The sequence below is a fragment of the Lutjanus erythropterus genome, chromosome 13 (assembly GCF_056507025.1).
Source record: "Lutjanus erythropterus isolate fLutEry1 chromosome 13, fLutEry1.hap2, whole genome shotgun sequence".
NCBI lineage: Eukaryota > Metazoa > Chordata > Actinopteri > Lutjaniformes > Lutjanidae > Lutjanus > Lutjanus erythropterus.
Window position 1 is genome coordinate 27843089 of NC_139329.1, and position 27739 is coordinate 27870827.

The following is a 27739-nucleotide window of genomic DNA, read 5'->3' on the forward strand; positions in this document are numbered from 1 at the left end:
GCACTGCCTGTTTTTACAGTAGCCAAGAACAGACAAGCCAAACACTGGCTCTAGATAGGGCCTTTCATATTTTGTGCCAGTTTTACGGCAGCCGTAGGTTCTCCTACAAACTCAGAAGAGGGGTGGGGTGACCAGATGTCTTGAAAAATTTGGGATAGTCCCAATTTATGAGCAGCTGTCCCAAATCCTATCTATGAATGAGCTACAACAAGAGCTGTCAGTACGCTATGAGACTCAACTTGACATGAAACTTGAGAAGACAAAAACTTGACTCTGTGAAACTAATATTGAACTGCTGTTTGTTTGTTTTTGTAAAATATGTCAGAGTATTATTGACACATTATATCATTCACCTTGTTTTAAAACAGATGGTGGTTAGTACAGCTGCCACTGTGAGAGGAATTTATTATAAAAAATATTAGAAAATGTGTTTGTGAGCTCCTATAGCTTAATGACGATCTTATCTGCTGAAAGGACCTACTACCTACACATAATGGTTCATGCGTCCTGTAAACACCCAATAAAGACACTCTGCCTTATATCATCCTCAGATTCTGCAACTGAGCTTCACAATATTCATTAAAATACCAGAGTTAGGCCCTGATGTTACTCTAAATTATTCTGTACATTTAAATCCTCCTTATTCTGTACATTTAAATCCTAATACCAACTATCCTGTCCTGAATTCACCCATTGTCATTTGGTCACCCTGAAGGGGAGATGAGGTGTTTGTAATCTGCAAGCTCACAGCTATATGCCACTAAATCTTACACACTGGTCCTCTAATCCTGTTCTGAATGAGAATGAGACACCTACCGTGTCTCAACTACCTCCCTGAATCACTCTCAACATACTGCTGGTCAGAGTTTGGTGCATATAAAGCATGTACTTATACAGTATTAAACACGCGTGATATACAGTACATATAAGAGTGTGTGCGTAAATAGTCTGTGCAGGGAAGATGGTTGGTAGGAATTTGCATAAAAAGACGCTTGTGTATACTTTGGCTATGGTTGTACTAAATTTAAGACTAGAATTTTGTATTAAGGATACTGCCCTTTTTCTCCCGAGGTACTGGTACCTCCAGCCCTTCTGCCTCTTTCTTTTCCTCAAACACCCCCAGTAAATCCCACGACTGAGGGACTATTTGGTGACAGAAGCCAAACTGCACCAGCTTTGACACTGAAGCAATACTTATCAAAGAGCCAAGCATGGCCACAGTCCTGTAGGGAAAGTACTGTGTGACAACTCCGTCCTCCTCCTTCCAGCCAGGATACCAGAGGACAGGAGGGATCCCAAACACCGGCTCCCCGCTCAGCACACGCAGCACCAGTCCCACCACGTAGCCGCTAATGGCACCATAGCTGTTGGCGCAGCTGAAGTGCAGCACACAGACGAGCTGTGGCAGGATCACGCAGTAGAGGAGGTCTCCACTCAGCATCCAGAGGGCAAAGACACTGTCGTCAGCAAAGGCCAGGCCTGTTCCCGCCAGGCCCACCAGCAGCACGCTAACGCGGATCACCCGCTGCAGCTCGCGCTCCGACGCCTGTGAGTCGAGAGAGAGAGGAAAAGGGACAATAAAAATGGAGTTACTGCGCTCAGTCCTGAACCAAACGCACACTCACGCACACACACACCTGCTTCCTCAAAGTCGTCTTGTATATGTTTTGTGTAAACATGGATGCTGAGGACAGCAGCACAGAGTCCATGGAGGACATAACTGCTGCCGCCACAGAACCAATGCCTAACACTGACAACCAGGTGGGTGTGAGGTAGTGCAGGGCCAGTGGCAGGATCTTCCCTGCCTCCCCTCGTTCAAAAGGAGGGGGTAGACCATACGCTGTCTGGTTCCAGTCTTAGAGGAAAGGAGAGCGAGAGAGAGGAGGAGAAAGAAAGTAAGACAAAGAGACAGCCAGGGTTGAGAGGAAAAGAAATAATGGGAGGGGAAGAAGCTTTTAAGGTTATGGTGATGGCATCAAAACAAATATATAAATAAATAAATAAAGCTCTGGGAAGAAGGAAGTTAAATGAAAACAAATCTCAGCATACTGATTATGATATGCTAACCATAACCAGTTTCACAAATGCTCACACACCCAAGATTATATCATCCCACGCCATTTGCCATGGTAGCGGGAGCAAATTGTGAGAACATGTTGTCTATCATGTGTACCTGCAGAGGAAGCCACAGCTCCAATGACAACAGAGGGGATGCCCATAATAAAAACTGTCAGAGCAGCAGCAAAACAGGTGACCTGAGCCTGAGCAGAGGAGGCTGCAGAGAGGATCCTCTGGTACAGAGCTTGATAGGCCAGTCCGCCCAACGCCTAAAAACATACACATGAACGCACAAATGCAAGACATTTTGTCAGTGAATTATCTGGCAGTTTATATGCAAAATAAATCTTTATCAAAGCAGACAGTTTAGAGTGACGGGTCAAACAGATTTTTCTAATAAGATTAATAACAGCTGCGTTACATTCAGGTGTGCTAGTTCCAGGCCTCAGAGCACGTCTCTTTATTTCTTACTGCTAGTATGACTTACTAGTACATATTTGATGGTTCACATTTTTTTGAGTCAGTCTTGGAAAAAAAAAACTTACACGCCTGTATGCAAGTTGTAAAAGTTGTCAGTCCCTGCAAACATGTTCATACCGGCCCGAAAAAGATCCCAAACTGTTGTGATTCCAATGTAAGGCTGTATTCAGACACAATCAGGCATTGCAGGGTTGTGCAGCAGTGTGGGTGGTGTATTATTTGTGCTTAGAACATAACCACTGTGAAACAATCAGGAAATAATGCTTTATTTCTCTGGCTCACCAGCATTCTTGCTAACACTATTTCCGCTATTCCTCTCCTACTATTTCCTTGCATGGCCACAGCTGCACACGCTCTCCCTCTCTCAAACAAATGGACACACCAAAGGAAGCTCATGGTGTTGCTATTTTGCACCACAAACTGCTAACCAGATGCAGACACTAAAGCAAGGCACATAAAATCAACCAAGCAAGGACACAGCTGAGACTCTGTCACTGTTCAGTCACAGTTTCAATGATATTTCAGGCTGACTCTGGAGCAGCCTGATTGCCACAGTGTGACACTGGATTGCGTTTCACCAAGTAGTCTCTGTTTCAACTCTTCCACCACATAATGCTGCATTGTTTCATCACTGCCTTTTGCCACCACCATCACAACCTAAATGCACTTCCTCCATTCAGAAGGGAAGACACGACTGGTGTTTTCGCCACAAGCCCTGATTCTGACCGAATGTGGCCTCAGAGTTTCGGGGAACAAAGTAAAAAGTTCTTGTTCCAGGCCAGGATGCATTCCAAATCTCTCTTCCAAAGGCAGAGTTAACAGATTAAGAGAATATATTCCAAAATTAATCTTTTTAGCAGGGAATTCCCTGTTTGTATTACTATCTCTTCACAGCAGCTCAGTAAGAGAAACACTGTGAAGAGAATTTTGTATTTAAGACTAAATTTGTGGATTTTGTACCCCTGTATTTACATTAGAATTCCATCAAGAGGGGATCTTTTTTACTGCCAGTATGGACAGGAGGAATTATTAAAGCACCAAGAACTAATTCATACAAGTACGAAGACCGACTTGGAAAATTGATACTTGGAACAAAGCCATCATCAGTGTTACTGATTTGTGCTTTTCCTGATATGACAAGTTCAAATGTTCACTGTCATAAATGGAGCTATAATTTCTATGATAGAATGTGGAGAACAAAGACATTATCTGTTGAACTTTGTGCATGTGCACAAGCAAACATGCATGCAAAGCATGTCTCTTTATCAGCTAAGTCTATCCTAACTACAGGCATAGAGTTAGATAGAATCAGTAGAAGACATTTTGGTGTGTCACAGTAACTCTAATAGAATGATTTACTCTTATTGTATTTTTTGTCATTCTGTGGACTGACTTGTCTCTCATCGCTGGCACTATCTGAGCACACAAGGTTATACTCTGTGATTTTCAATCGCAGGTAAATGCGACTTCTACACTGGTGCGCCTCAGTGCTTAATAGGGAACCTTAAATGTGACAAAAGGGATAGCTTGATGTGCATCACAGTGGAAGCTCTGGAACATGTGACATTTGAATGAGTCACAAAGTAAAACTGAAACACTAGTAACAAGTTGTTCTTCTTGTGCAACATTAGAGAATGTTGTTATTTTGCTAAAAAAAACAAATAACAAAAACGCATCAACTCAAGGTCAGTTGTTTGTCTCTTACGGGGACAAAATGTTCTGTGATGCATGAGACTGCATGTTGAATTGAAATAAGGCTGCAAAAATTCATTACACTACTTTCTCAGCTGACAACCTGGGGAATCTATCTGCAGATGAAAATAACTCTGAAAGAGAGAAATCACTTATATCAGAAATACAAAAAAAATCAAATTAAAAATTAACGATGGCTGAATTCCATTAGGTTGCATCAGTTTTGACTGAAAATCTCCAACAGATTTTCCAAGATGGACGACTTTACTGGAGAAACAGTGTATATTCAGTGCTGTGCAATGACACGTTTTAGCATGTGGTATTCGAATCTCCCCTATACACAGTGACAAAAAATAAAATTTAAAATCTAACCAATAACAGCATTTCATCCGTCCATTTTCCTGCATCTGCCAGCTCCAACTCTCCTAGCCATGCGTTTACACTTGACTGGTTGAGGTGTACAGCTTGTGAGACATCAGTAACTGCAGGACTGAGTACCAAAAAAGGAATACAGAGAAACTGAAACAGAGGAAGAAAACAGCTGTTACAGCAAAACCAAGGAGAAGTCATCTATTGAATTACTTACATTTCTTATTATACTTCATCATGAATATATTTATCTATCTCTTAGAAATCCTATTATTTCTGTGGCCTTCCCTCAGTCATAACTGTCACTCACAACTTTATTGACCCCCTCTGTTTCTCACCAGGCTGACAAAGATGAAGGAAAGCTGGATGATATCAGTATACGCAACCGAGTAGAGACCCCCTAAAAACGTGTAGATGATGGAAACGGCTGCCGAGATAACGATGGAGAGGGCAGACGACAACCCGAGAATGATGCTCATTGTTCCTCCTGGAGAAAATACACACGTGGCATTAAATCACAGACGGTACAATTTGACGTTATAGTTGCTGCATAAAGACACAGACGCGTTACTCACCAAGAGCAGCAAGGATGCAGGCCACCCACAAAATATCACTGACCAAGGCAATAAGCAGTAATGTTGCGGTGAACATGTTGCCATAGCGATGCTGGAACGGGTCCAACATGGTCACGTAGCGTTTTGACCTCATAGGCTTTGCAAAAAACAATCCTCCTTAAGAAACAGAGAGTATACAGAAAAAAATACTTGAAATACATATTTGTCCTAAAAAAATCAAATGATTTAAAAATGCTTTCCCTAACAGCTGACAAACTAGAGTTCTGTGGCTGTGAACTATTGGTTTTATATTTTTTTATTGAGAGCTTTTATCTTTTTTTGCTTGTGTTTACCTCTTGCATCATACCTCTTTCAACTGTCCCTGTCACTTTTTCCACTTAATTTTCTGACCTTGGTAAGCCCTTTGTGCTTATTGCTTGAAGTGCTTTATAAATAAAATGATTATTATTCATATTATTATGTGCTGAGAAAAGTAATCATTAGTTGCAACCCTGGTTTCAAGTAGCCTACATATTAAACCTTTAAAAAATTTCCATTTGCTTTTGTTGGTTTGGTATGGGCTGAAATGTCATCCGATCTGTTTCCTCACACAGTGGCTCAGTTGTTCGTGGTGTCACCTCAGCAAAGAGGTTGTGGGTTTGGATCTGACTGGTTGGAAAATGCCTGCGTACAAATCCTCCTTTTGTTGAGGGCACCTTCCTCCCACAGTCCATGAAGAAGCAGGTTAAATGAAGTGGAAATTTTCAGAATGGTCCGTAGGTGTGGATATGTACGTGTGAATGTCTGTCTGTAGGCCCAGATAGGACAACAATCTGATGGTGGTGTATGAAAGAACCTCGATGGGGAAAACAGTGCTGCTGCACATTATAATCTGACTGCTGTGCAGCTGCATTGGGGCTGCTGGCACCAAAGGGGCTGCTTAAAATACAATATAGACCCTTGCCACAATCAAAGTATTGTCATGTTTCATCAGTTTTTTCATTTGTGTTTATTTCCAGAGGACCAGTCTGTCGGATTTAGTGGCATCTAGTGGTAGGCTTGCAGACTGCAAACACCTTGTGTGACTCTCCACTTCCAAATGCGGAGGAGAAGCTACAGTGGCCACAAAACGCATCCAAAACTCTAGAGCCAGTGTTTGGTTTGTCTGTTCAAGGCTACTGTAGAAACATGACGGTGCAACGTGGCAGCTTCCATGGAAGAGAACACGCACCGTCTGTAGATATAAATAGCTGATTCTAAGGTGATGAAAACACAATGACTCTAGAGCTGCAAAGATTAAGTAATTATGAAATTAATCCTCAACTGTTTTGATAATTGATTAATCAGGTTTTTTAGTGACATTTTATAGATGGATATTTAGTGATATTTTACATATATAACTATTATATAGCCAATTGATCGACTATGACAATAATCATGAGTTGCAACCCTAAATGTGTCTCTACATTAATGAAAGCATACTTATGAATACTGCATTCCATGTCTGCCAGATTCTGCCCTTAAATCTTACAGAGTGGACCTTTAAAAATAAAAATTAGCTATTGCCTGGCAGACACTGACTTTAAATTGGACTGAGTCTCAGTCAAGTGTCTCAACCCTGTATTTTGTCCAGTGCATGCTGGGGCAGAAATAAAAAAACTGCTGTATGCCTTGTACTTTTGAGTTTAACTGATCTTGTATAGTTTCTAATTTTTTTTATTTTCTCTACTTATGCACACTTCTTTCTGTCTGTGCTGATGCAACACCCAAATGTCACATATGTGGATCAGCAAAGGCCTAACTTATCTTATCTATAAAAATAAATTGCTTTTATTACAAGTGGCACTACATCTGACATCTGCACTATCAGACCGGTTTTTGTGAGTCCTCAGATTCCTGTGGTCTGATGTGTGTTATGTCCAGCAATTCTGAAAAAAAAAAAAGCCTTTAGTTATATGCACCGGGATTTATGTCTGCTTTAATCTTTCCAACAAGGCACGCTTTATTTCAGTGAGAGTAGCACATCGGCCCTCAAACAGGACAATACAGTCAGTGTTGCTATGTGCAGTTCACATTAATTTATAGTAACCTATACCTGTCACATAGTTTCTGTGTCTCTTAGTATCACATCCTGTGACACTTCAGTATGTGAGGCTGAAAATACAGCAGGCTGCTACCACTTACCCAGAGAGAGAAAAAGACTGTAAGATATATTTTTGCAGTGGTACAATCTGCAGTGTCATATTGTACAGAAGCTTCATTTGTTTCATCTACTTACCCAAAACAAAATTGATAACATATGCCGGAGGCCCCATAGCCCAGATGAGACCTTGAGAGGGAGAATAAACAGCCTCAGCAGTTCCCATAATGTAACCTCCGCCAACCCATGTTGCTAAAAGAAAAACACATAAAATAATCAAGAAAAAAAAAAGAGGGCAACAAAACAGTGAAATAAGCACAGAGCGCACACAAAGAGAAACACTCATCAAGTACAGCTAAATGACACACAAAAAGTTTTACCTGTCATGGTGAAAACTCCGACCAGGACATTGATGTTGCGGCCACCGACAATGGTAACTTCGCTCTTGCTGCCAGTACATGTATTTTCCACTTTCTTGGATTTTCGAGATGCCCAGATCCCAATTACCAGGATGACAATGTAAAAAACCACCACAGCAACCAGTCCAGGGATGTTCACCGCCATGATTATCTGGTCGCATAATACACAGTCCATCAATTACACTAACATATTTAACATATAAAACTCAAACACACACTTATGTATACAAAAAGCACCTACAAAAAACTTTTTCTAGACAACCTGTAACACTGTGGCTGCTCTGCAACCCCTGATTAAAGTTATAGTACTGCAATCTCCAGGAAGCACCAATGAAAACAGCGATAAGCCCTTTTTAGCTGCGTAAGTCTCAACTTTATCTTGGCAGGCTGTGAGGAGGCTACAGAGGCATCCCCCTTACATCTGGTGTATAGTACAGTGGTTTTCAAACTGGGGCCTGGGTCCCAACATGGGTCCTTGACCGGGTTGTAGGGGGTCCCCAGCAAAAAAAAGGAATAGAATATTTTAACTTTTATCACATTTTTTTGTAAGTTGGAACAACAAGGAAAGAAATAGGGTTGGCCGTTTTGATTGACTATAATTTATAGTGATCTAGTGTCATCAAAAATACAGATTGATTGATACATCAATTCTGAATATTTGAAATGGTTTATACTCATTTTCCACAGTATTGATACACCCACCAGCTGCACTTTCTTGTTCACTTCAGTTTGAAACCAAGTTGAGGCTATTAATTTCACTTAGTTTCTAAGATTAGTTAATTAGATATTTTATTTTTAAAGGCCTGATCTAACAAGAAAAAAGTAATGTTTCTAAGAGGGTTAGGTTTCTTGTTGTCACATTATAGCCATGAAGTATTTATCTTTTAATAAAAATCTTTAGTTTTATGCCCTTAATGTTGTGTCAAGCTTTTCCCTGTGGTATCAAAAATGATATCAAATATTTCGATTTTTCAGAGGCATGTCTTTGATCTACAAACCTGAAAATGAAAAAAAAAGGATTTCATAAGACAAAATCCTCTTAAATTGGGGGTCTGTAGTCTGTAGGAAAAGTTTGCGAACCCCTAATAAAAAAAGTAGTTCAAAACTTCCTCTAGTATGCCAAACATGTGTCAGATGAGCCTTAATGTAGTCTGCTTCTCCTTTGTAAGCCCTGGGTTGTAGTATAATCCTAATTTTTTAACTTCATTCTGAACTAAATTTAATATATAATCCTTGCTGATGAAGAAAGACAGTCTTCACGTAGCAAGCCCATCATTACTGGGTAATCCTAGCATGGGAAAACCGATGCAAGCTTAATGTGACCAATCTTCAAAGTACCACCTGTTGGGATGCTACTTGAGATTTGATACAGAGCCGAGGCATGACCTGAATTAGCAGTTAAGTTCTGGAAACGAGCCTGATTGAAAGAGTCATTTCAAGGCTGTAAAACTTATGAAGGACTCACAAGGGGAAGTGAGCAGCCACGGCCTAAGTGAAAGTAGCACAGAGCCTGAAACCCACAACAAATTGTAGCTGATGAAAAAGAGGTTATCACCCAGTATTTTTCCACCAAGATCTTTCTCTACCAGATTTCTTTCCCTAGCAGGGTTTAGAAGCAGTATGTAGACATTCATATTGGGAAATAGATCTATTTCAAATGCTTTATTTATACAAGTTCATAATTACCTAGTAGGTTCATTGGCAGGTTGCTGGAAAGAACTATGTAATCTAGTTGTAATTGTAGGCAATAAAGTTAGAGAGAGACAGGTATTTTAGTTTGAGTTTACCAAAATAATTTCCTTGAATAAACTAAATTTAAATCAACTTGGAAGAAAATATAGTTCAGTTGTTACTATGGAAAATTAAAAAGACTTGCAAATGTAAAAAGAGGGAAAAGCTGGTGTGCTCAGTGTGTGTTGTTAAATACTTTTGGTAAGACAAGGTGCTCTTTGGTGGAAAATGAAAATGATGAGCCAGCTTACCCAGTGAGTGGTGGAGCGGTTTGTCTGGCTGGTCCGAGGCACTCTTGTACAGGGAGGTAAGGACAGGAAAGAGAGGGAAAAAATGCCAGTGTGTTTGAGCTCAGTGGTATATGGTGGTTAATCAATATGTTTAGTCCTTAGCTAATGTTTGATTTCCTTTAAGAGAGAGCCTGTAAACATTACAGTGCTTTGTTATAGTAAAATGTGCTTTAAATGCTTGTTAGATTGATTTTAAAGGTCTTCTATAGTAGCAAAATGTGTACCAATCTTAAAAAAATATCCTCATCAACCCTGTGACATCATCTATTAATTTAAACAGACCTTTCTTTTACAGCAGTCATTTTGACCTGAAATTGTAGGGTAGACACAGGTGTGACCAATGATACTAAACAAGGCTCTGTTCCATTCAGGTTAATCAGTCAGGGTGCTGCTATTGTACATGTTGGCTAAGTAGAAAGACTTTGCTACGCTAAATGGGATTGTGCCTTAAGTAATATTAGTGGTTAGACCATTTCAAACAAGAAGTAAACCTGTGGGCAGAACTGTGCCTTTCTGAGTGTTAAAATCGTAACCAGGCGGTAAATGCAGAAATTTAAGTTTATATCCAAGACATAAAACCACAGAAAACTGCTTAAGCAGTACTGCTGTGGATATCGATGTTGGACAGCAGGGGGTGTAGTTTCAGTCAGGGCACTCCAGAAAACTCCTGCCGGTCACCACACGCTGCGTTGCAGGGAATAGCTATTGCTACTGACGATGAGAACGATGAATAATACTGTTTTGTTTAAATATTTAATGCAAAATTTGCTATAACCTGGTTCACAAGTGTATGGTATACTTATTGAAATCCACATTTTGTGAACTTGTTGATAGATTGCAGATGCTGGTGGAATGAAAACATGACATGTGGACCACCAGAGCTCGTTACCTGTGAATTTGGTATGAAAACGTTTGTTGATGATGCTTAATATGCTCTTTAATAATTTGATTTTCCCTATGTCTTTACCCGTGTGGAAACTTTTTGTTTACTCTGTGAAATGAAGCAGTTTATCAGGTTGATATGTTATAGATAAGTACTTTAAGGGGATTTTCTAAGGCAGTGTGGTGACTGTTTTGTTTTCTTCCTTTTGTTTTGTTTTGTCCTTCCACTGCCATATTTGTCCTATATTTGTGCTGTAGTTTTGCTATGTGCACTGTAGCTGTGCTGCCTTTTTGGGCTGTAGATATACTGTAATAGCACTAGATTCCTTTTTTTATTTGCTTTGAGCAATCCAAGTTAGTTTTTGCACTTGATAACCAGACAAAAGCCTTTATTTTATTTTTTTTCTCCGTGAGAACTGCCCCTTAAAATTTTGGAAAGACAATTAAAGAAACCCACAACAAAAACTGTATTTGAAGTTGTGTGCGTGATTTACCCCAGCTTCAAAATATTGGATTATTATTGTATTAATTGCTTTAGTTGGAATGCATTGTATTTTATAAGCATTTTTCACCAATTTCTGACATTTTATAGACTTATGATAAATCGAATAATCGTGGAAAATCACCGGTAGATTATTCGTTAATGAATACTGTCGTTAGTTGCAGTCCTACACGTCTTTTGTATATAACATTTGCAATGTAACTATATCTGTTAGAAAATGTAAGAGCACAAAATGCACTACCATTTTAATTCAATGTGCAGGGAGAATGTGGGGCATAGCTACAGCTAACCTATACAATATTTTCTTCTCTGAGGAAAATGGCGTTTTTAAATATAACGTATAAAATTCCTCTATAACCAACAAACTAGCGTTTTCATACCTTAACAAATCAGCCACAGTCCTTGAGGAAATCTTCACAAACTTAATCTATCATCTAGATTGATAAGAAGCATCATGCGTGTGTATTTCCTGAGCGTTTGGCGTGTTTAAATGCGATTAAATAACGTTTTAACATTAATACAGCCGATGAGAGGACAGGCCAGGCGCCACTGAGACGTGTAACATCTCTGTTAACGACATGATAACGACTGTCCCGATTTAGCTAGATTAATGATTAAATGCATCCGATATAACCGCAGTAAAAAAAAAACAAAAAAAAAAACAGATAACATCCAAATGCGCTGAAGCAATTCAATTTATTTTAATTAAATAATGACCGTGGGGTGTTTTTTTTTTTTGTTTTTTTTTAATCTACAGATGCCAGGAAGATTTTACATGGCATTATACCTTGTCTTCCCATGTGGTGGATGTGCAACGTACCTTTCAATGGAAGCTGAAGTCCTGTCCTCTGCACATCTGACTGCCTCCTCCACCAAGTGTAGCCGGAGCCGCGGCCGGTCAATTCATCTCTATTGTTGTCCCTTTGAAACGTGACACCTGGGGGTCGTGTTCAGCGCTGGCAAAACGCGGACAAAACGTTTTAAAACACAAGTGCCGGTGCGATGAAGGTGCGTTTGCAAGACGGATGACAGATGCTACGCAGCTTCCTTTAAATGATATTTGGAGTACTACACGAAACCGTAAAGGTAGCAGATATTTAAGGGCTGTTGCGAAACGTTGCGCACCACCGGAATGAAGCGAAATGGTTGCAAATCGGCGGAGTTAAAACGCTTTCACTTGAACGCACCCTGGACAGAGGGCCATAACACAGTAAATCGTAGCGTTATCTCTACAAGGATGAATTCATGCTGTAGTTAATGATCCTTTATCACGTGTTACAGCATCATGTCCGGTTTAAACCCGAAACGCTACGAGGTTTTTCACTGTGTTTGCGAGGATACATGAAAACGATGCCCGAAACGTGACTCTATATGCAAACTACCCACAGTTGTGCAACCATGCAGGCTGTGTGGTGTAAATCTTACACGTTTTCTAGGAAAATACGAATAAGATTTTGACAAGTGCAAAAACGCCAATATGTATGATGCACGCTGAATTTTAGCACATTTAAGATATGCAAAAGTGGCTTATGCTATATTATTACTATTAATAATTTAATACTAGTAGATAAATATATAGGACAAGTACTATGTGGAAGACAATATTTTTATTTCATTCTATTTTATGTTTTTCAGTATAAACTGTGTCCTTTATCACAAGAACTCATTGCTATTATAATTGCAGGCTTTCACTTTCTCAGACGCACTCCCACTGGTTTAGCACCTAATTCACATTCACATTCACATTCACATTTGGGCTCAGGAAGCTTGTTTCCTGAGCCTTCTGGTGGAATTTGCATTCTGATCCTCGTGTGATTTCTTGTAAAACTGTATATTAACCTGGTATCATGCCACCCTAACCCTGTTGTGAGGCTGTCTCAGCTGAGCAGTGAATAAAGCTCATCTAGAGCCAGCCAAAGATTTTTGACCTGAAAGAATCTTTTTTTCAATGACTGCAATTTTATATTTCTAACCAGTAATATATGTACCTTCTGTCTCCTTTCTTCCCTCTCTGTCTCTTTGGTTATCTGTTAATTTTGCCTTGTCTTGAGCGTGTCTCGCCATCATTATGGCCGTGAGTTAAGACGACAGAAATGAGACCACCAGCTGGAAACAACAAACTTGTGGTGTTGATGTGCAGTGGGTTTACTTTCTGTTTTACTTTTGTGATCAAACCATGTGTGAATAGCAGTACACCCAGTAACATCTGTGGTTTGCTAACAATTTGCTGACATTAGTTAACATTACACATTGTAGACCTGTCATGGCAGCCACAGTTATATGAAATAGTAGGGTAAACACAGAGAGACTAATTGATGCCCTGTTCCATTTAGTCTAGCAGAGTTTTTTCCAGTTGGCCAACATGCACAATAGCAGCACCCTGACTTTGTTTGACCCTGTGGAGAAGGTCTAACGCTGGCCACACTGGGCCAAGTAAGGACATAGCAAAACCCCAGATTGTACTGAACTGCACTAGGGTGCTTTTTACTTATAAATTTAACTTAATTTTAAAGAGGGGGGTTGTATTTTTTCTTCTTCCAAAAGTTACAAAGTCTCGCTTTAAACAGTGATATTACTTTGTCCATCAGACAGCCGAATATATAGCCATAATATATATGCCAAATATCACTCTCTCCAAAGCACCAGACTCCTTTGGTAAAAACAGAATTGTACCTTATATAATATGGAAGTTGCTGCTCCAGAGCATGTAAGCAGAGCAGAGTGGGAGTGAGCAGGGAGCCTGGGCGGGATAGGATTGGATGGAGCGTGGAGCAGCTTTTTTTCTCCCGCTCTGTCCCACTCCAATTTCCAATTTGTAAAATAGCCATAGATTAATAAATTTAATTGGCATTTGACAGGAAAGGAAAATAAAGTTCTAGCATGTGCTATGCATATTATTCTTAAGATTTCATTTTCATGTGGGGTTGTGTGTGTTTCGTTGCTCTCATGTGTTACCGGACGAGCACACCGAGCGCTTTAACTAATTAGTTAAAAATCACAAAGTGCCATGAATTCAATTTTTGACATTAATGCATTTAATACAGTAACTTTTGGCTCTACCACCTGAATTAGACACACACCACCATGTCTGCCACCAGCTTTATGTGGAAATTCTTCAAAATATTAAACAAGGAAGATGTAAATTGTGTGCTGCACTGGAGGGATAAAATGTATAGGACTAAAGGTTCGCTGCAACATTTGGAATCTCAGACAAAATTCCAGGTGAAAGCCCAAAGCTCCAAGAACACTGTACTTATAGTTTATTCAAAACATACGTGGGTGAAGCAGCATACGATGGATTTTCCTTCAGCAGTTGGCTGCAGCAAAAAGCTCTCCTCCCTGAAGAATACAATGGATGCCACACAACAAGTGACTGGGACCTTTTTTAGAGTTTTGCATTTTAACTTTGAGTGATCATTAACTCTGTTAAGCCGACATTGTTGATCACTGAAGTGTGCACAGTGCAGTCTCTCTGCTTTGATTAGCAGCAGCCTCTGAATGCTAACAGAATGTAGAATCCGTTTCAGCTCAATATCACAACTTTGAAAACACCAAATGACTTGATTTAATGAATTTTGTTTGTTTAAAATATGACAAGTGAAGAGCGGAGCAGGATGAAATCTGAGTTGAGCTTGGAGATAATGAATGTAGCGGCCAGGTGCAGCTTAGAGCGGCGGAGCAGGGGTCAAACAGCTCCGTAAGAGAGAAGTGGAAATTCTTAATTCACTCATGTGCTACTCTACTGCTGCTTCGATTGGTTAGTTTGATTCTGTTAATGTGTGACTTCCATGACACCAAATTAAAATTAAAATTAAAACACCAAAGTGGTGGTTTTGAGACAGAGATATTTGGCTTTGATTTTCCTGGTTTGCTGTCGGAGGTCAAGGTAAAGTGGTAAAAACATTGTAAATATAGTGTTCACATAAACTGCTAATTTTTTTTAGGTGGCTTAAACATGTTTTGCTGCTGACCCTGTCCACAGCAGTACATTGTTCAGTTTCCTACACTGGAATTCCTACTTTCATCTGCAAACAGAGGTCGTGGTAACAGTCATCTACTGTGGTTAAGACACAAACTATCAAGTACCATTTGAACTATCCCTTTAAACAAGATTATGCCACCTGTGATTTTGCATTTTACCTCATTCTTTACTAGAATACAATAATGAAACTGACCCCAACTGTTTATCTTTTCACCCTTTTTAGTGTGTTTTCAACACACTAAAAAGGTGAGAGCACTGCATTGATTCAGCTTGTGGGCACTGCTTAGATCCTTTTGTCTTGAATTCAATGCCCCTTTCATGACAAAGCCTGTCCTTTATTCCCTTACCACATCAATCTTATTTGAAATTTATTGCTGTGGAAATTCCAAATGCATGGGAAATTGTCCAAATCTTGCTTTCACCTAACAAGAACAATGGAGGTGTAGTCCTCCTTTGTTTGAAGAAACATATCAAATGCTTCTTTATACGGAACCTCCTGGTGGTTTGGCGAGCTCATGTGTATCGTATAACCTTCACACTCCAGGTCATCCAGAAGTCCAGCCTGGAATCTCTTTGCACAACATGAAAAACTCAGTGACCCAAGCAGAAAAAAAAGATATTTATTTTAAAAAAGTTTATGCGTTGTTAATGATCTGGTATCTCACTACACTATTTGCACACATTACAGAGTTATGAGTGACTAGTTTTAGATTTAGATACCAGGGTTTGCCTGTATGAGCTCCTCGCTGTTAACCACTGGCGGTGGATGGTTGAGAAGTAAAAGCCCGTTTCCCGCTGGGTCAGAGGTGCACAGTATCCAATGGTTGCTGTCCTGTTCAGCTTTATGGGAGTCCAAGAATGTGTGGGCTGTCACCTCATACTCTTTGCCATATGTGGTCCTACAGAAACACGACTGTTACTGAACAACTGCAGGCGCTATAACAGGTTGTTTACAGTAAATGCCATATTGGAGGTCCTCACATTTTGGTGGTGACTGAGAGGAGCTGCCTACAAATAAATGCTAAAATTGGCCATGTCAACAGAAGTGAATCCACATGGTGTACTTCTGCCATGTTTTGACAGGAAACTGATTATTTTCATGAGGATGTATCATGTTTGTTTGGACTGAGAAAGCTGTTTCTTTTACAGCTACAAGTCATGGTTGCCTTGGAGTTGTCTGGAGTAGTTTTTTTCACATCACAGTAACCTAATTTTGAACTTTTGCAGCTTAGCAACATCTACATTGCAGAATTTTTCTCCTTTTGTATATCACATATTTGGTTATTATTTGTGTCAATTTTTCAGAGGGCCTCCAAACTGACATCAGACATGAGAGCAGCACAAATCAAAAGCCTTTATATTGCATTTAAAGGGATAGTTCACCCCCAAATCAAAAATACATATATTTCCTCTAGTCTGTAGTGCTATTTATCCATCCAGATTGTTTTGGTGTGAGTTGCCAAGTTTTAGAGATTGTGACTGTAAAGATGCCTGCCTTCTCCCCAATGTAATGTAATATGACTAAATAGCTCACAGCTCATGGTTCTCAAAGTACCAAAAAAATCAATTTGAAAAATTCAAAACCAGTGTCTAAAATAAATAATAAATCATGACCTGGTTACTCAAGACAATCCACAGACTTTGATGAGAGCAGTTTCATGTAGGAACTACTTTCTTTGTGGTTGAATGAAAGGTCTTGTTTCAGTAGATTCTTGTCTACATTTTTTTTTAATTTTGGGATGAACTGTCTCTTTACAAGACCAGTGTGTAGGATTTAGTGGCATCTACCAGTGAGACGCTTGCAGATTGCAAACACTTTGCCTGACTCTCCCCTTCCTAGCAAGCAGCAGGACCTACAGTGGGGTCATTTCTAGAAGGGTACCCCAGACCTCTGAAAGATATCACACAAGTTTATTTATTTATTTGTTTGCATCCCCATCAGCCACTACCAAAGTAGGGCTGCAACAAATGATTCAATGATTACTGTAGAAACATGACAGTGCAACATGGTGGCCTCAGTGGAAGTTGACCTGCTCTCTCTGTAAATAACAAAAGAGGCTCATTCTAAGGCTCAACAATTTTTATTTTCAGGGGATTATACACCAGTGTTCTCCAACCCTGGTCATCAGGGACCCTTGTCCTGCATGTTTTAGATGTTTCCCTGCTCCAGCACACCTGATTCAAATGATCAGCTCATCATCAAGCCTCTGCAGAAGCCTGACAACAACCTGATCATTTGAATCAGGTGTTTTGGAGCAGGGAAACATCTAAAACATGCAGGACAGGGGTCCCTGAGGACCAGGGTTGGGGAACACTGTTATACACTAATGAAAATGTATTTATGAATATTATATTCCATTTCTGCCATGTTCTGCCAATAAATCCCCCTAAATCTTATCACTGGACCTTGAAAACAGTAACATTCTCTGAGGTTCAGGGCTATGCTTGAAAGAAATAAAAAGGAAATTACCAAAGAACTTGATCACCCAGAACAGCGAGAGCTTGGTTTGTCTTGCGGTGTACGATCAGCACTTTCACATTGGCCTGTAAAAAAAACAAAAGCCTATTGATAACTGGCCTGAAATTCTCAATACAAAGGAGATTAGGGGAAGCAAAATGCTGCAAAACTCTGTAAAATGTTTATGGTGTAATTACACATTAACTATTTAACCATTAAGTTACAGTAAAGACTTACAGGGACTGGTTGACCCTCATATTCAAGCCTCTCCTGGGGGTCAAAGTGTACTATCTTCCACCATGATAGAAAGGAACTACCACCATCCAAATTCACTTCTTCCAGGCGGGACTTTTTTGCACACTTTAAATTAAGTCACAGTAACAAAATATTGAAAACTCAAAATCTCATGAAAAGGACAAACAGAACCACTGCATTCTGCATGTAACCTCGTTTAAGCTCTCATCACAGTTTGTGGTTGTTCAGTATAATGTCTACTCATTGATGGTGTTCAGTAAATAATTAACGTTCAAACTTAACGTACCTTTTGAAAACTTTGTAGGTCACTCGTCAAGTAAAGCTGAGGAATGAAAGGAAGAGAAACAATGTAAATACACAGTAGTGGTAACAAAATGCAAAGTAAACAGTGTTTGCTTTTTAAAAACAATAGATAACAGAATCATGCTGAGCTGTTGTGTTTAACTGAATAAAAAAATACCATTGTATAAAGAAGGTAGCACACCTGTTCAATAAACAAAATGATTCAAACAATCTCTCGTCTCTATTAAATATTAAAGATGTATTTCATCAGTTCAATATTGCAGTTGAAGCAAACATGTCCTGACTTTTAGTCCCAACTATAGACTGTTTTCACAGCTGCCATACTGATATGAAATAATAAGGTAAACACAGGTGTTACCAATGATGCTAATGAAGGTCCCGTTCCATTTAGTGGAGCAGAGCCTTTCCAGTGAACCAACATGTACAATAGCAGCACCCTGACTGTTTGACCTGATATAACAGGACCTTAATTAGTATCGTTGATAACACCTGTGTTCACCCCACTATTTCATGCCAAAATGGCTGCTGTGATAAAGGTCTATAACATGTCACTGCAATTCAACTGCATCTATCATTAGACCCACCCTGACAAACTCACACAGTTTGTAACACAAGCTTTCTGTCAAAACTTCAGTCAACAAGCCCCACTGAGATAACCTTGATCCACAGCCATGATTGTTATTTTCTTATACTCCCTTCAGAACCACAGCAGATGTTACACAACTGTTTTCCCAGGCCGGGTAGTACTCTTCCTAGCATACTGTGATGAAATAATACATTTACTACCATAGTAAAATCTGCTCTGCATGCAACTGATGTCAAAATATGACTGTTGAATGTTGAAAATTTCAAGTGAAAATCTCCGTCAGTATCTAAAGTTATATATATATATGTACAGGTATCTCTATGTGTGTGTGTGTGTGTGTGTGTGTGTGTGTGTGTGTGTGTGTGTTACTTCACTTACTCCCCCAGCAAAGCCACTCGTTGTTTTCAGGGCAAAACTTTGCTCAAAATGGAGAGTTGAACCTTCAGGACTGCCATCTACACTGCAATCACATAATCAGCGTCACAGATGTATGTCTGTTGTCATGTGTGTTGATGGTTTTAGGTGTGTGTGTGAGTGTACCTGGTAATGATGAAGGCAGTGCGTACGCAGGGCTGAATACCTATTCCCGCACTGACTCCACATGGGGCTTGAATAGCAGGTGATGGAGTCTTGGTCCAACTGTTCATGTCAGCATTAATGCTCACTGCACTGCACTTCCTGTTTTCTCCTCCCATGTTCACCAACATCACAGCATCTCCAAAGTGCAACCTTCCATCGTTTGTCACAGTGAGATTCACCTACATACACGAACAAACACTACCATCATTACCATCATACCATCCCCATCATCATTTTGATCTTATTGTCATTGTTAATGATGCTCTTCATTAGCTTAAATTTTACCGGTCTCAAAATGTTCTCTTTGAGGAAGTCAGCTTTCTGGACAGCAAGCTCTCCTCTCTCTTTTTTCTCCAGATACTCTTGCTTTGCATCCTGGAAAAAACATCAGCATATACAGTGTGTATTTTAAATATGTCTCCACCACTGTTGGTTGCACACAGCAAGTTAAAAGAAAAACTTTCACAATATCATTGCATAATTCTTAGGTCTTCTTTATAGTTCTAAACCCACTGTCTTGCCAAAATGATAAATATTTTGCCATCTATTATTTTTCTCTTTGTCACTGAATGCCCCCTACAGCATTTGCGTCCCTGTGTTATGATTTTATGTATGTGTAACTAGCAATTTGCAAGCTTCAGGGTGAGTCAATAGAAACTCAGGCTGTGCTTGAAACTTTGTTCAAACCTTACAGTGAATAAATTCTATGGTTCACATCCACATATATTTATTTTAAATTCTAATAGAGTTTTCAAAGATACCATATTAACTGATGCACAACACACCTAGAATGAGTCTGGGGACCAAATATTTCATGCAGGGTAAAAATCATATCGTCAATGAAGAGTTGAAACAAGGCAATACAGAATAAGTATGATACTCTCAGACAATGTAAAATAAGATGTTTTTTTCACAACCACTCTTAAAAGGGATCAACAATATAACTGTATCACTGTTAGATAGGGGAACCAGGTGTTCTACTTGATGTGGGACTGCACAGCATTTTTATTCTTTCTCCCACCTCTCACATAGTGATTTTCTCTAGTTTTCTAAAGTCAAACCACTGCAGGACAGACACTTTTAATCCAATGGCTGTGAAGAACGCAGGGAAGGCTGTCAACTCCAGGTTCACCAGTCAATATTTTTTGCTACCACTAAGATACACATTAAACAGAGTTGCACAGAATATGATGGAAACTACCACAAAGAAAATGAAATGCAGCTACAACAGACACTGGGAAACTACTTATCCATTTTTCTAATGTGTGCTTCTGAATGAACCAGGGGGCAGCGCTTAGAGATGTTCGAGGATACAGAATACAAAGGTTTATTTTTAGACTACTTCTCAGCCTAGGTAACATGTCCCACATTGTACCACACAAAGATACTCTTTGTCCCACATTTGTTTTTTTGGGATCTGGTCACCCTATCATTAGGATATCTTTCTTGCTCTAAACCCCTTACACTGGAAGTATGGTATATATTGTATTCTGCCCTCCTTTTTCATCTTGTTCTTTGTTACTAAAATGTCTCTAAAACATCTCTTTATCTTTGTGTATCTGTTTATTGTCTGTGTAAATGAAAAAAAAAATACAAATAACAACTCTGCAAAATCAATACTTTTCTTATGGTTAGATGTAATCATGCCTTTCATTCCTCAATTTAGTCGCTAAACAGTTGGTTAGTTAGTTTTAAGTTAGTTTTAGTGTAGCAGGGCCTTTAAAGCCTTTAAAGTGAGCCAACATGCACAATAGCAGCACCCTGAGCCTGCTTGACCTGAATAGAAAGGAGCTTTAATTAGTAATATTGGTAACACCTGTGTTTACTCTACTTGCATGTCAAGTTCCTGCAGTGAAAAATGTATACTGTCCTTTTTATCATACTTCCCTCTAGGATTTGTTTTGGCTAACACCAAAAAAGAGCAAATGCAACTTATTAGCCACGTTACTTAACAAAAAATAACCTAAATGACAGGAGCTATCCTGCTCCTCTATACCTTTTTTCACTCCACAGCCCAGTTAGTTAATCAGGTCGAAAATGTCACTACAAATATGTTTTCAGTTATTATCTGATAGGTGTAAGCATGTGTAAACAACACCACTAGGCCTATGTTTACATATTTACGCCCTAACGATAGCTTAGCTAAGATGGATAAGCTTTTATTTTGAAACCAACCTCTTCTAAGCGCAGGTCCTCGTTCCAGTTTCCAATTTTCACATTGGTGCGATAAGTTTTTACATGAGACATTTTGGCTATAATACTGACAGCTATTTGTGCACTGATTAGATTATACGCGTTAAGGTAGACTACTCTCGGTGTTTGACCTGCTCAATAAACTGTGGGCCTGTTTGTGTAGTGGTTTCTATGGTAACAGATGGTGACAGACAAACTGTCATTTCAGCTTTGGCCAGTTCTCGTTAATTGTCGCGAGAGGGCGCGCTGGTACCGCTACTTATGCACAGAGCGCTTCATGAGAGGCACTGACATCTGTCGGTTTTCTGCTCGTTCTGTTTCCCACAGCATGAGGGCGAGCTCGTGGAAAAATACTGATACATATACAGGTTTAACACATAAACACACATCTTACAAACACAAATTTACCTGTACTGCTTTAGTTTTGCATTAATATGCTCCACCAGATACACACAAAAGGACATATGTGCGAACGTGTGAGACTTACATGTCATTATCGTCATAATTATTCTTAACAAATATACAACAATACCTAACATACAAAGATGCAAAAACAACATATTAAAGCACTCTTCTCTGTTTTTAATTAGGAGAACAATAAGGTAATAGGTTGTTAAAAGGTTCTGATGTAGCTTCAAATCAGTTAATGTATAATACTTCACAGTTCCTTTAAAAATAATATTCTCTGCTCAAGCATATTTACTCTTTAAAAAAAACAAACATATATGCAATTAGATTCTAAAAGTTGCAATCCAGTAAGAATGTGTCCATGTCTCTGCTGTCCATTTTCCTTGTCCTCTGTTCCTGTCTGTGTCAGTGGCCATTGGCCCGGCCTCTGGCTCCAGAGCCATTTTTGTGACTCAATTTGTGGTTTGTTTCCTTCGGTAAGTCGCTGTCATCTTCGTCTTCATCGCTCCTGTCATCGCCTTCCAGCTGCAGGATGAAAATGAGCCACAGAGAAGAGGATGAGGATGAGCGTGAGACTTGAAGAATTTGTGTAGCTTTCATACATTTCTTTCATTCACATAAAAGAATATACATATAGAAACATCTGTAAACACACCTTGCTGAAGATTAACTTGAAAAGCATTCGTAATATGAGAAAAGCCCAGTAGATATGAAGTATCTCTAGAACCACCAACATCACATTGAAGAAGTAGTAGCCAAAGAAGGGAGCAAACTCCTCCATTGGGTACACCCATGTACAGTGAATCAGCCTGTAGAAGATATGCACACATAATATTTTCACACATTACATCAAGATCATCATCATACTGCATTTGTCCATTTCACAAACTTACCAGAAAGGAAAAATGCCAAGTCTTGTCACTACAAAGAGAGCTGTAAAAACCACAAACATGGTGTTAGCGGTCTTGTGCCACTTGGCGTAGTTGAATACCTTTGCACCCTGCGAGACAAAAATAGGGAAAAGAATCAGGCTCAGTTCTTTGTTAAAAAAGGAATAGATGATTGTCAGTCACAAGTCACTGCAGGTATATTTGATTGATACTTAGCATGAATCACGTAATAATTATAATTAATAGCTCAAATTATCATTGCAATAAGTGCAATCTAGAGGGCTGTTAATTCAGCTCTATGTTAATTTATGAACAATAGCATTGCTTTTCTGATATAGTGTCAAGAAAAAATTTAGTTTTAGTGGTGACATGGCACTGATATTTCCTTACGTATCTGAGCAGCTACCATGGAAAAATAAATCATGAAATGTATAGTGGGGCTAGGCTCAGACTCACTCTTACAGAACAGAATGGCAGGTGGAGCAGAAGGGGGAGACCAGAGAGGGGAGAACTGAGTATATATGGTATGTTTTTCCTTCTTTTTTTGTCATCAGACCTGTTTGAGTCCCGCCTACAGCAATTTTAACAATCAGCCAGACATACTGAGGCTCTGCATCAAACTACTGACACATCTACTAAGCCATACTTGAATCCTTATTGTTACGCTTTTCTTTGAGGATGTAAAAACTTAGCTATCTTAAATTCAAAGTTTGTCCCTTGCTGGAGAACTGTGACAATGCAAAAGCACAGTTATCAGCTATTACCACACCACGTCCAGTATGACTATATATCAGATAGATAGGTTTGCACATGCACTGATGTAAAAACAGTGTTCACCTCTAGCAGTATGTCAGCTGAGTCATGAAGTGCCATCACAAGGGTTCCAATACGGATGTAGTTTGAAATCCAGGAGAAACTCAGAAGAGTCAGTGTGGCTGTATGATGAATCACCTGCTCTTTGAAGTCCTGCACATATACAGATGACAAGTACCAAAAACACCCTTCAGTTGATTGAATCTTTGTAACATAAATTCAGCTACACTTTATTTGAAGGAGTCTGATATAACACAGTCATAACCATGGCATGAACACGGAGTCTTTATGAATGTTTATGACTGCTGTGATTAAAGGACCAGTGTGTAGAATATTTGGGGCTTTTCCATTGGCTCTCTTGGTCATACAGTATCAAACCTGTCCCACTGATTTGCTTTTCCATTACCACTTTTAACTCGTCGAGCTGTGCCAAGTCACAACCAAGATGGACTGTCCCTGAAGTGGGACCAAAGCACGCTGGACGCACCTCCAAGCAGGCTGCAGTGGCGTCTCGCGACTGCAATCAACCCACGAAGACTGAAGACCCCCCTTTCTCACCCTCAAACAAGCATGTGTTGTGAGACTCAACTCATGTCTGTGTAGAGAGACCAGAGAGAAGAACATTTTTAAATTCTCTGTGTGTTCAGCTCTTGGCGCTTTTGTAGCTTCTAATTGCATCTCTGTGGTTAAAAGTTTAGTTTCTCTCTGTTTATACTTTAAGGCATCTGCTTTATTTTATTACTTCATGTACACTTTCAGCTGTTTCGGAGTTATTTTAAGTTACTGCTGATGATTTCTGGATTTTGGTGCTTCATAATAAAAGCTTTTATATAACAAAATAACAGGATTTTTATTGTGAAGACTTCACAAGAAAAGAAGTGTTTATCCACCATCTTATAGCTGCTTGACTCAAACTGAGCTCATCTTCAGTTACAAGATACACTTTCAAATGGGTAGCCCTGCTGTAATGGAGATGCAAGTCCCTGCTGTGCAGGGTTGACGTGCCAAGTCAAACCAAGACAGGCCAAGACAGCACATGTGTATGGAGAGGGGGTATTAGTGGCACCTAATGGTGAGCTTGCAGATTGCAACCAACTCATCTCATCTTCCCATTCCAAGAGAAAAGATAGTAGCTGATAAACTAAGAAAAGCATGACTGTAACTAGAGTCCAGTGTTTGGTTTGTCCATTCTGGGCTACTGTAGAAACATGGTGCTGCAACATGGTGGATGCAGTGGAGGTGGATTTCTGCCATTTCTGTCATATTCTGCTAATAGATCCCCCTAAACCTTGAACACTGGTCCTTTATGAGTCATTTAGTCAAATATGTACATTTTAATGCAAAGTCAACTTCACATTAAGAATAACATAATTTCCTGAATGACACTTTATGACACTCATGAACCTTCATAACGATTCCTTCATGTTCATGACAGATGCCATGTCAGCCTTATGCACATGCTTTAAACACATAAATCTGCACACTCACCTTTCGCTTCACATCAAAAGTGAGGCTGAGGAGCAGAGAAAGGTAGAAGCCCATTTCCATGAGGTAATACCAGTACTGAGACTGTAGCATGGACTGCACAGACGCATAAAACAGACATATAGATGTTTATCATATTGCAGACTGTAATATTGTACAAGCCATTTGAGTAGCAATGGGAGACACTCTTACTTGTTTTGGGAAGCCTGACCAAACCTCCTTCAGATTATAAAACCAGGGTTTCTATAGCCAACAGAAACAGAGGGAGATGAGCATGAGGAGGGGTTGGAGAACAACATTGAAAAAAGTGACATGGCCACGAGCTCATGCATGTTTGACTGCCATGTCAACTGCCTGAGTGTGAGAAAAACCCTGAAGCACAGAGAGACATAAGATAGGGAGAGATACAAGGAGTTTCACATGCTGCACACAGGGAAATCAGAGTGGGAGAGACAGATACAATAAGGAGGGAGAAATTTCACACTGCAGGAAAACAGACAGTTTGTGCAATGGGAAAATGACTGACACAAGAGACAGTGATAAAACATGCGATTAAATCCAAAACTACTTACATCATAGAGAGCTAGGACTCCATAGACAAATGCAAAAAAATAAAATGCACATCTCCAGCTGTTGACAGACAAGAACAATAATGTCATACATTTACAGATACACGCTTGTTCTCACTTCAGTGCATAAACGCACACACACACACACACACAAGCACACACACACACCTGGCCTCACAGAACCTCTTGCGAAGCCCTGGACGCTCCTGGTTCCTCCTCCTCCTGAACCAGACTTGAACTTTCCTCTCTGTCCAGCTGGTCTTCTTACACAGGAACTTCACATCAGCCTGAGACACAGAGGAGACAACCCGGATGTTACACTCATGGCTTCCACTCTTGGATTCATACTCGCTGAAGTTACACACCAGCATTAAGTTTAACTACTTGATGCAAACACTTAATTTACTGTGTATCCAAGTCAACCTTAACAGCAAGATGAATAATTTCTGTTGACAACAGCTGGTTGAGAAAAGATGTTCAATAAGCTTAAGATATTAAGTTGAACCAACTCTTCAGATGACAGGTATTTCCTTTTACTTGACCTTAGTGTTCTTGCTAACACCACCACAAAAAATGTTGTGCCTAAGATGCTATGCCGTAGTAACTGTTGATTTAACTTACTGTATGTGACCCATAAACCACCTTTGATTTTCAGTGAAATGCCTCTCTTAACACACCTGTGATGGAATACGTGCTTGGCTGCAGAAGTAGTTTTCTAGGAGGGGGTTTCGTTCTGCTGTGAGACGTACTTTGTCTCTAATTCCCCAAACATCAGCAAGCTGCGTGGCCAGATACCTGCAACAGCAAACAAGCAGTAAGTGTGTGTCAGGATTTCACTCATGACACATGTTCCATGTATCAGAATCAGAAATCCATTCAACAGCACTCATAAATATGATTATTGTTATAAAGTATTATGAATAACATATTCACAAATCATAATACTTCATAATTGATGGTCAGTCACTGACATTTTTTGGCAAGGAAGGATCATATAATTCCTAGAGTTGTTATACATTATAATAATTTTATGATACATTATCATAACTGTTAAGATGCACTATAATATGGTTATAATGTATTACAACAATGTTTTTTTGGGGAAACATTTCATCAGTGAAATGTAAATGTCCATTATTCAGTTGTTCATCATCAAAATGCTGCAGAGTACTCAATTTCCATTTTGACCCATTAAACAAATAAATTAATTTTTCAATGTGTTGTTGTTTTACAGAGATTTGACTTTGACTTAAGTAACTTATAATAACCTTAAAGGCATTATATCCATTATCACAACGTATTATAAAACATTACAACTATGACAATTATAACGGACTATGACCCTCGCCAAAAAGTATCAGTGAGTGATCAGCAATTATGAGGCATGATAATACTTGACCTGATTTTAAAATGCTCTCTGTAATATGTTTGTGTATTTTTTATAAAGCATTATGAAATTTTTGAGTATATATAAAGAGAAACTATAGGAGAATAGAAAATAAGAAATTTGCAAAAACAAAAAAAAGTGCATTATACCATAATATAAAGAGAGAGAAAAAATAGAAAATCTATAAATCCCATGTTTAGTATTGCCCCATCCAGTTTGCTCAACATAATCCCAGTATTCTGAAACCAGACTATTGTGTTGCTGAGCTCACTGACACACAGGCATGTTTCACTCACACACTGTATATTCTCACCTCTCAAACAAGTATCTGACTACGAGTATGCAAAGGGCGCAGGGCAGAACAGCGTAAAGTTGAGAGGCTTTAGCGTAGACTCGACCTTCACTGTCCTCTAGATCAGACCATGAGATGCCTACTGGCAGCCAAAGACGCTCCCACCACAGCCAGTCAGTGACTGTCTGCAACATGCTGCTGGAAAACACAGAATTAAAAAAAACATTCATTTTCATAACCATGATGCAAAACATGTTGTTTCATATTCAGGGTTTTAAACTCACATCACAAGCAAGTGAAGATAAGTCCACTTGTTCCCAAGACAGAACATTAGTTCACTGATATCAAAGAAATTATATTTGACCCTTCATTCAAAAAAAATGAAGCTGCCACACTATGTGGATGGTTTTTTTTCATTTGCC

The 27739-nt window shown here is 39.3% G+C and overlaps 3 protein-coding genes across 3 annotated transcripts; all 3 read right to left on the minus strand.

The window, feature by feature from the left end:
• Positions 1 to 672: 672 nt before the first annotated feature.
• On the minus strand, positions 673 to 7858 carry LOC146316755 (high-affinity choline transporter 1-like). The gene is made up of 8 exons (XM_084733777.1): positions 7674 to 7858; positions 7432 to 7545; positions 5175 to 5330; positions 4938 to 5086; positions 4603 to 4749; positions 2174 to 2327; positions 1638 to 1855; positions 673 to 1546 (listed from the first exon to the last, which is right to left on the minus strand). The coding sequence occupies exons 1-8, from the start codon at positions 7855 to 7857 to the stop codon at positions 1031 to 1033; spliced, it is 1638 nt and encodes a 545-aa protein (XP_084589903.1). The 5' UTR covers position 7858; the 3' UTR covers positions 673 to 1030.
• Positions 7859 to 15713: 7855 nt separating this feature from the next.
• Positions 15714 to 21924, minus strand: cfap161 (cilia and flagella associated protein 161). Its single transcript, XM_084734563.1, has 8 exons — positions 21456 to 21924; positions 19566 to 19655; positions 19242 to 19459; positions 19080 to 19161; positions 18099 to 18134; positions 17795 to 17917; positions 17570 to 17643; positions 15714 to 15998 (listed from the first exon to the last, which is right to left on the minus strand). The coding sequence occupies exons 1-8, from the start codon at positions 21525 to 21527 to the stop codon at positions 15812 to 15814; spliced, it is 882 nt and encodes a 293-aa protein (XP_084590689.1). The 5' UTR covers positions 21528 to 21924; the 3' UTR covers positions 15714 to 15811.
• A 262-nt stretch (positions 21925 to 22186) lies between these two features.
• Positions 22187 to 27559, minus strand: cers3b (ceramide synthase 3b). The gene is made up of 10 exons (XM_084734562.1): positions 27339 to 27559; positions 26316 to 26433; positions 25807 to 25925; positions 25642 to 25699; positions 25262 to 25312; positions 25073 to 25165; positions 23609 to 23737; positions 22775 to 22881; positions 22537 to 22690; positions 22187 to 22406 (listed from the first exon to the last, which is right to left on the minus strand). The coding sequence occupies exons 1-10, from the start codon at positions 27557 to 27559 to the stop codon at positions 22287 to 22289; spliced, it is 1170 nt and encodes a 389-aa protein (XP_084590688.1). The 3' UTR covers positions 22187 to 22286.
• Positions 27560 to 27739: the final 180 nt, after the last annotated feature.

Excerpts from the sequence above, each read along its gene's own strand:
- cfap161 (XM_084734563.1), bottom strand. The coding sequence starts at position 21,527 with ATGTCTCATGTAAAAACTTATCGCACCAATGTGAAAATTGGAAACTGG. Across the intron at positions 17,644-17,794 it reads ATGAGGGTCAACCAGTCCCT|GCCAATGTGAAAGTGCTGAT; the intron begins GTAAGTCTTTAC and ends TTTTTTTTACAG. Across the intron at positions 15,999-17,569 it reads CTGGGTGATCAAGTTCTTTG|GACCACATATGGCAAAGAGT; the intron begins GTAATTTCCTTT and ends GTGTTTCTGTAG.
- LOC146316755 (XM_084733777.1), bottom strand. The coding sequence starts at position 7,857 with ATGGCGGTGAACATCCCTGGACTGGTTGCTGTGGTGGTTTTTTACATT. Across the intron at positions 5,087-5,174 it reads CTGCATCCTTGCTGCTCTTG|GAGGAACAATGAGCATCATT; the intron begins GTGAGTAACGCG and ends TATTTTCTCCAG. Across the intron at positions 2,328-4,602 it reads CGGATGAAATGCTGTTATTG|GCGTTGGGCGGACTGGCCTA; the intron begins GTTAGATTTTAA and ends GTATGTTTTTAG.
- cers3b (XM_084734562.1), bottom strand. The coding sequence starts at position 27,559 with ATGGTTATGAAAATGAATGTTTTTTTTAATTCTGTGTTTTCCAGCAGC. Across the intron at positions 25,926-26,315 it reads AAGCACGTATTCCATCACAG|GCTGATGTGAAGTTCCTGTG; the intron begins GTGTGTTAAGAG and ends TCTGTGTCTCAG. Across the intron at positions 23,738-25,072 it reads CTTTTGATGTGAAGCGAAAG|GACTTCAAAGAGCAGGTGAT; the intron begins GTGAGTGTGCAG and ends GTATATGTGCAG.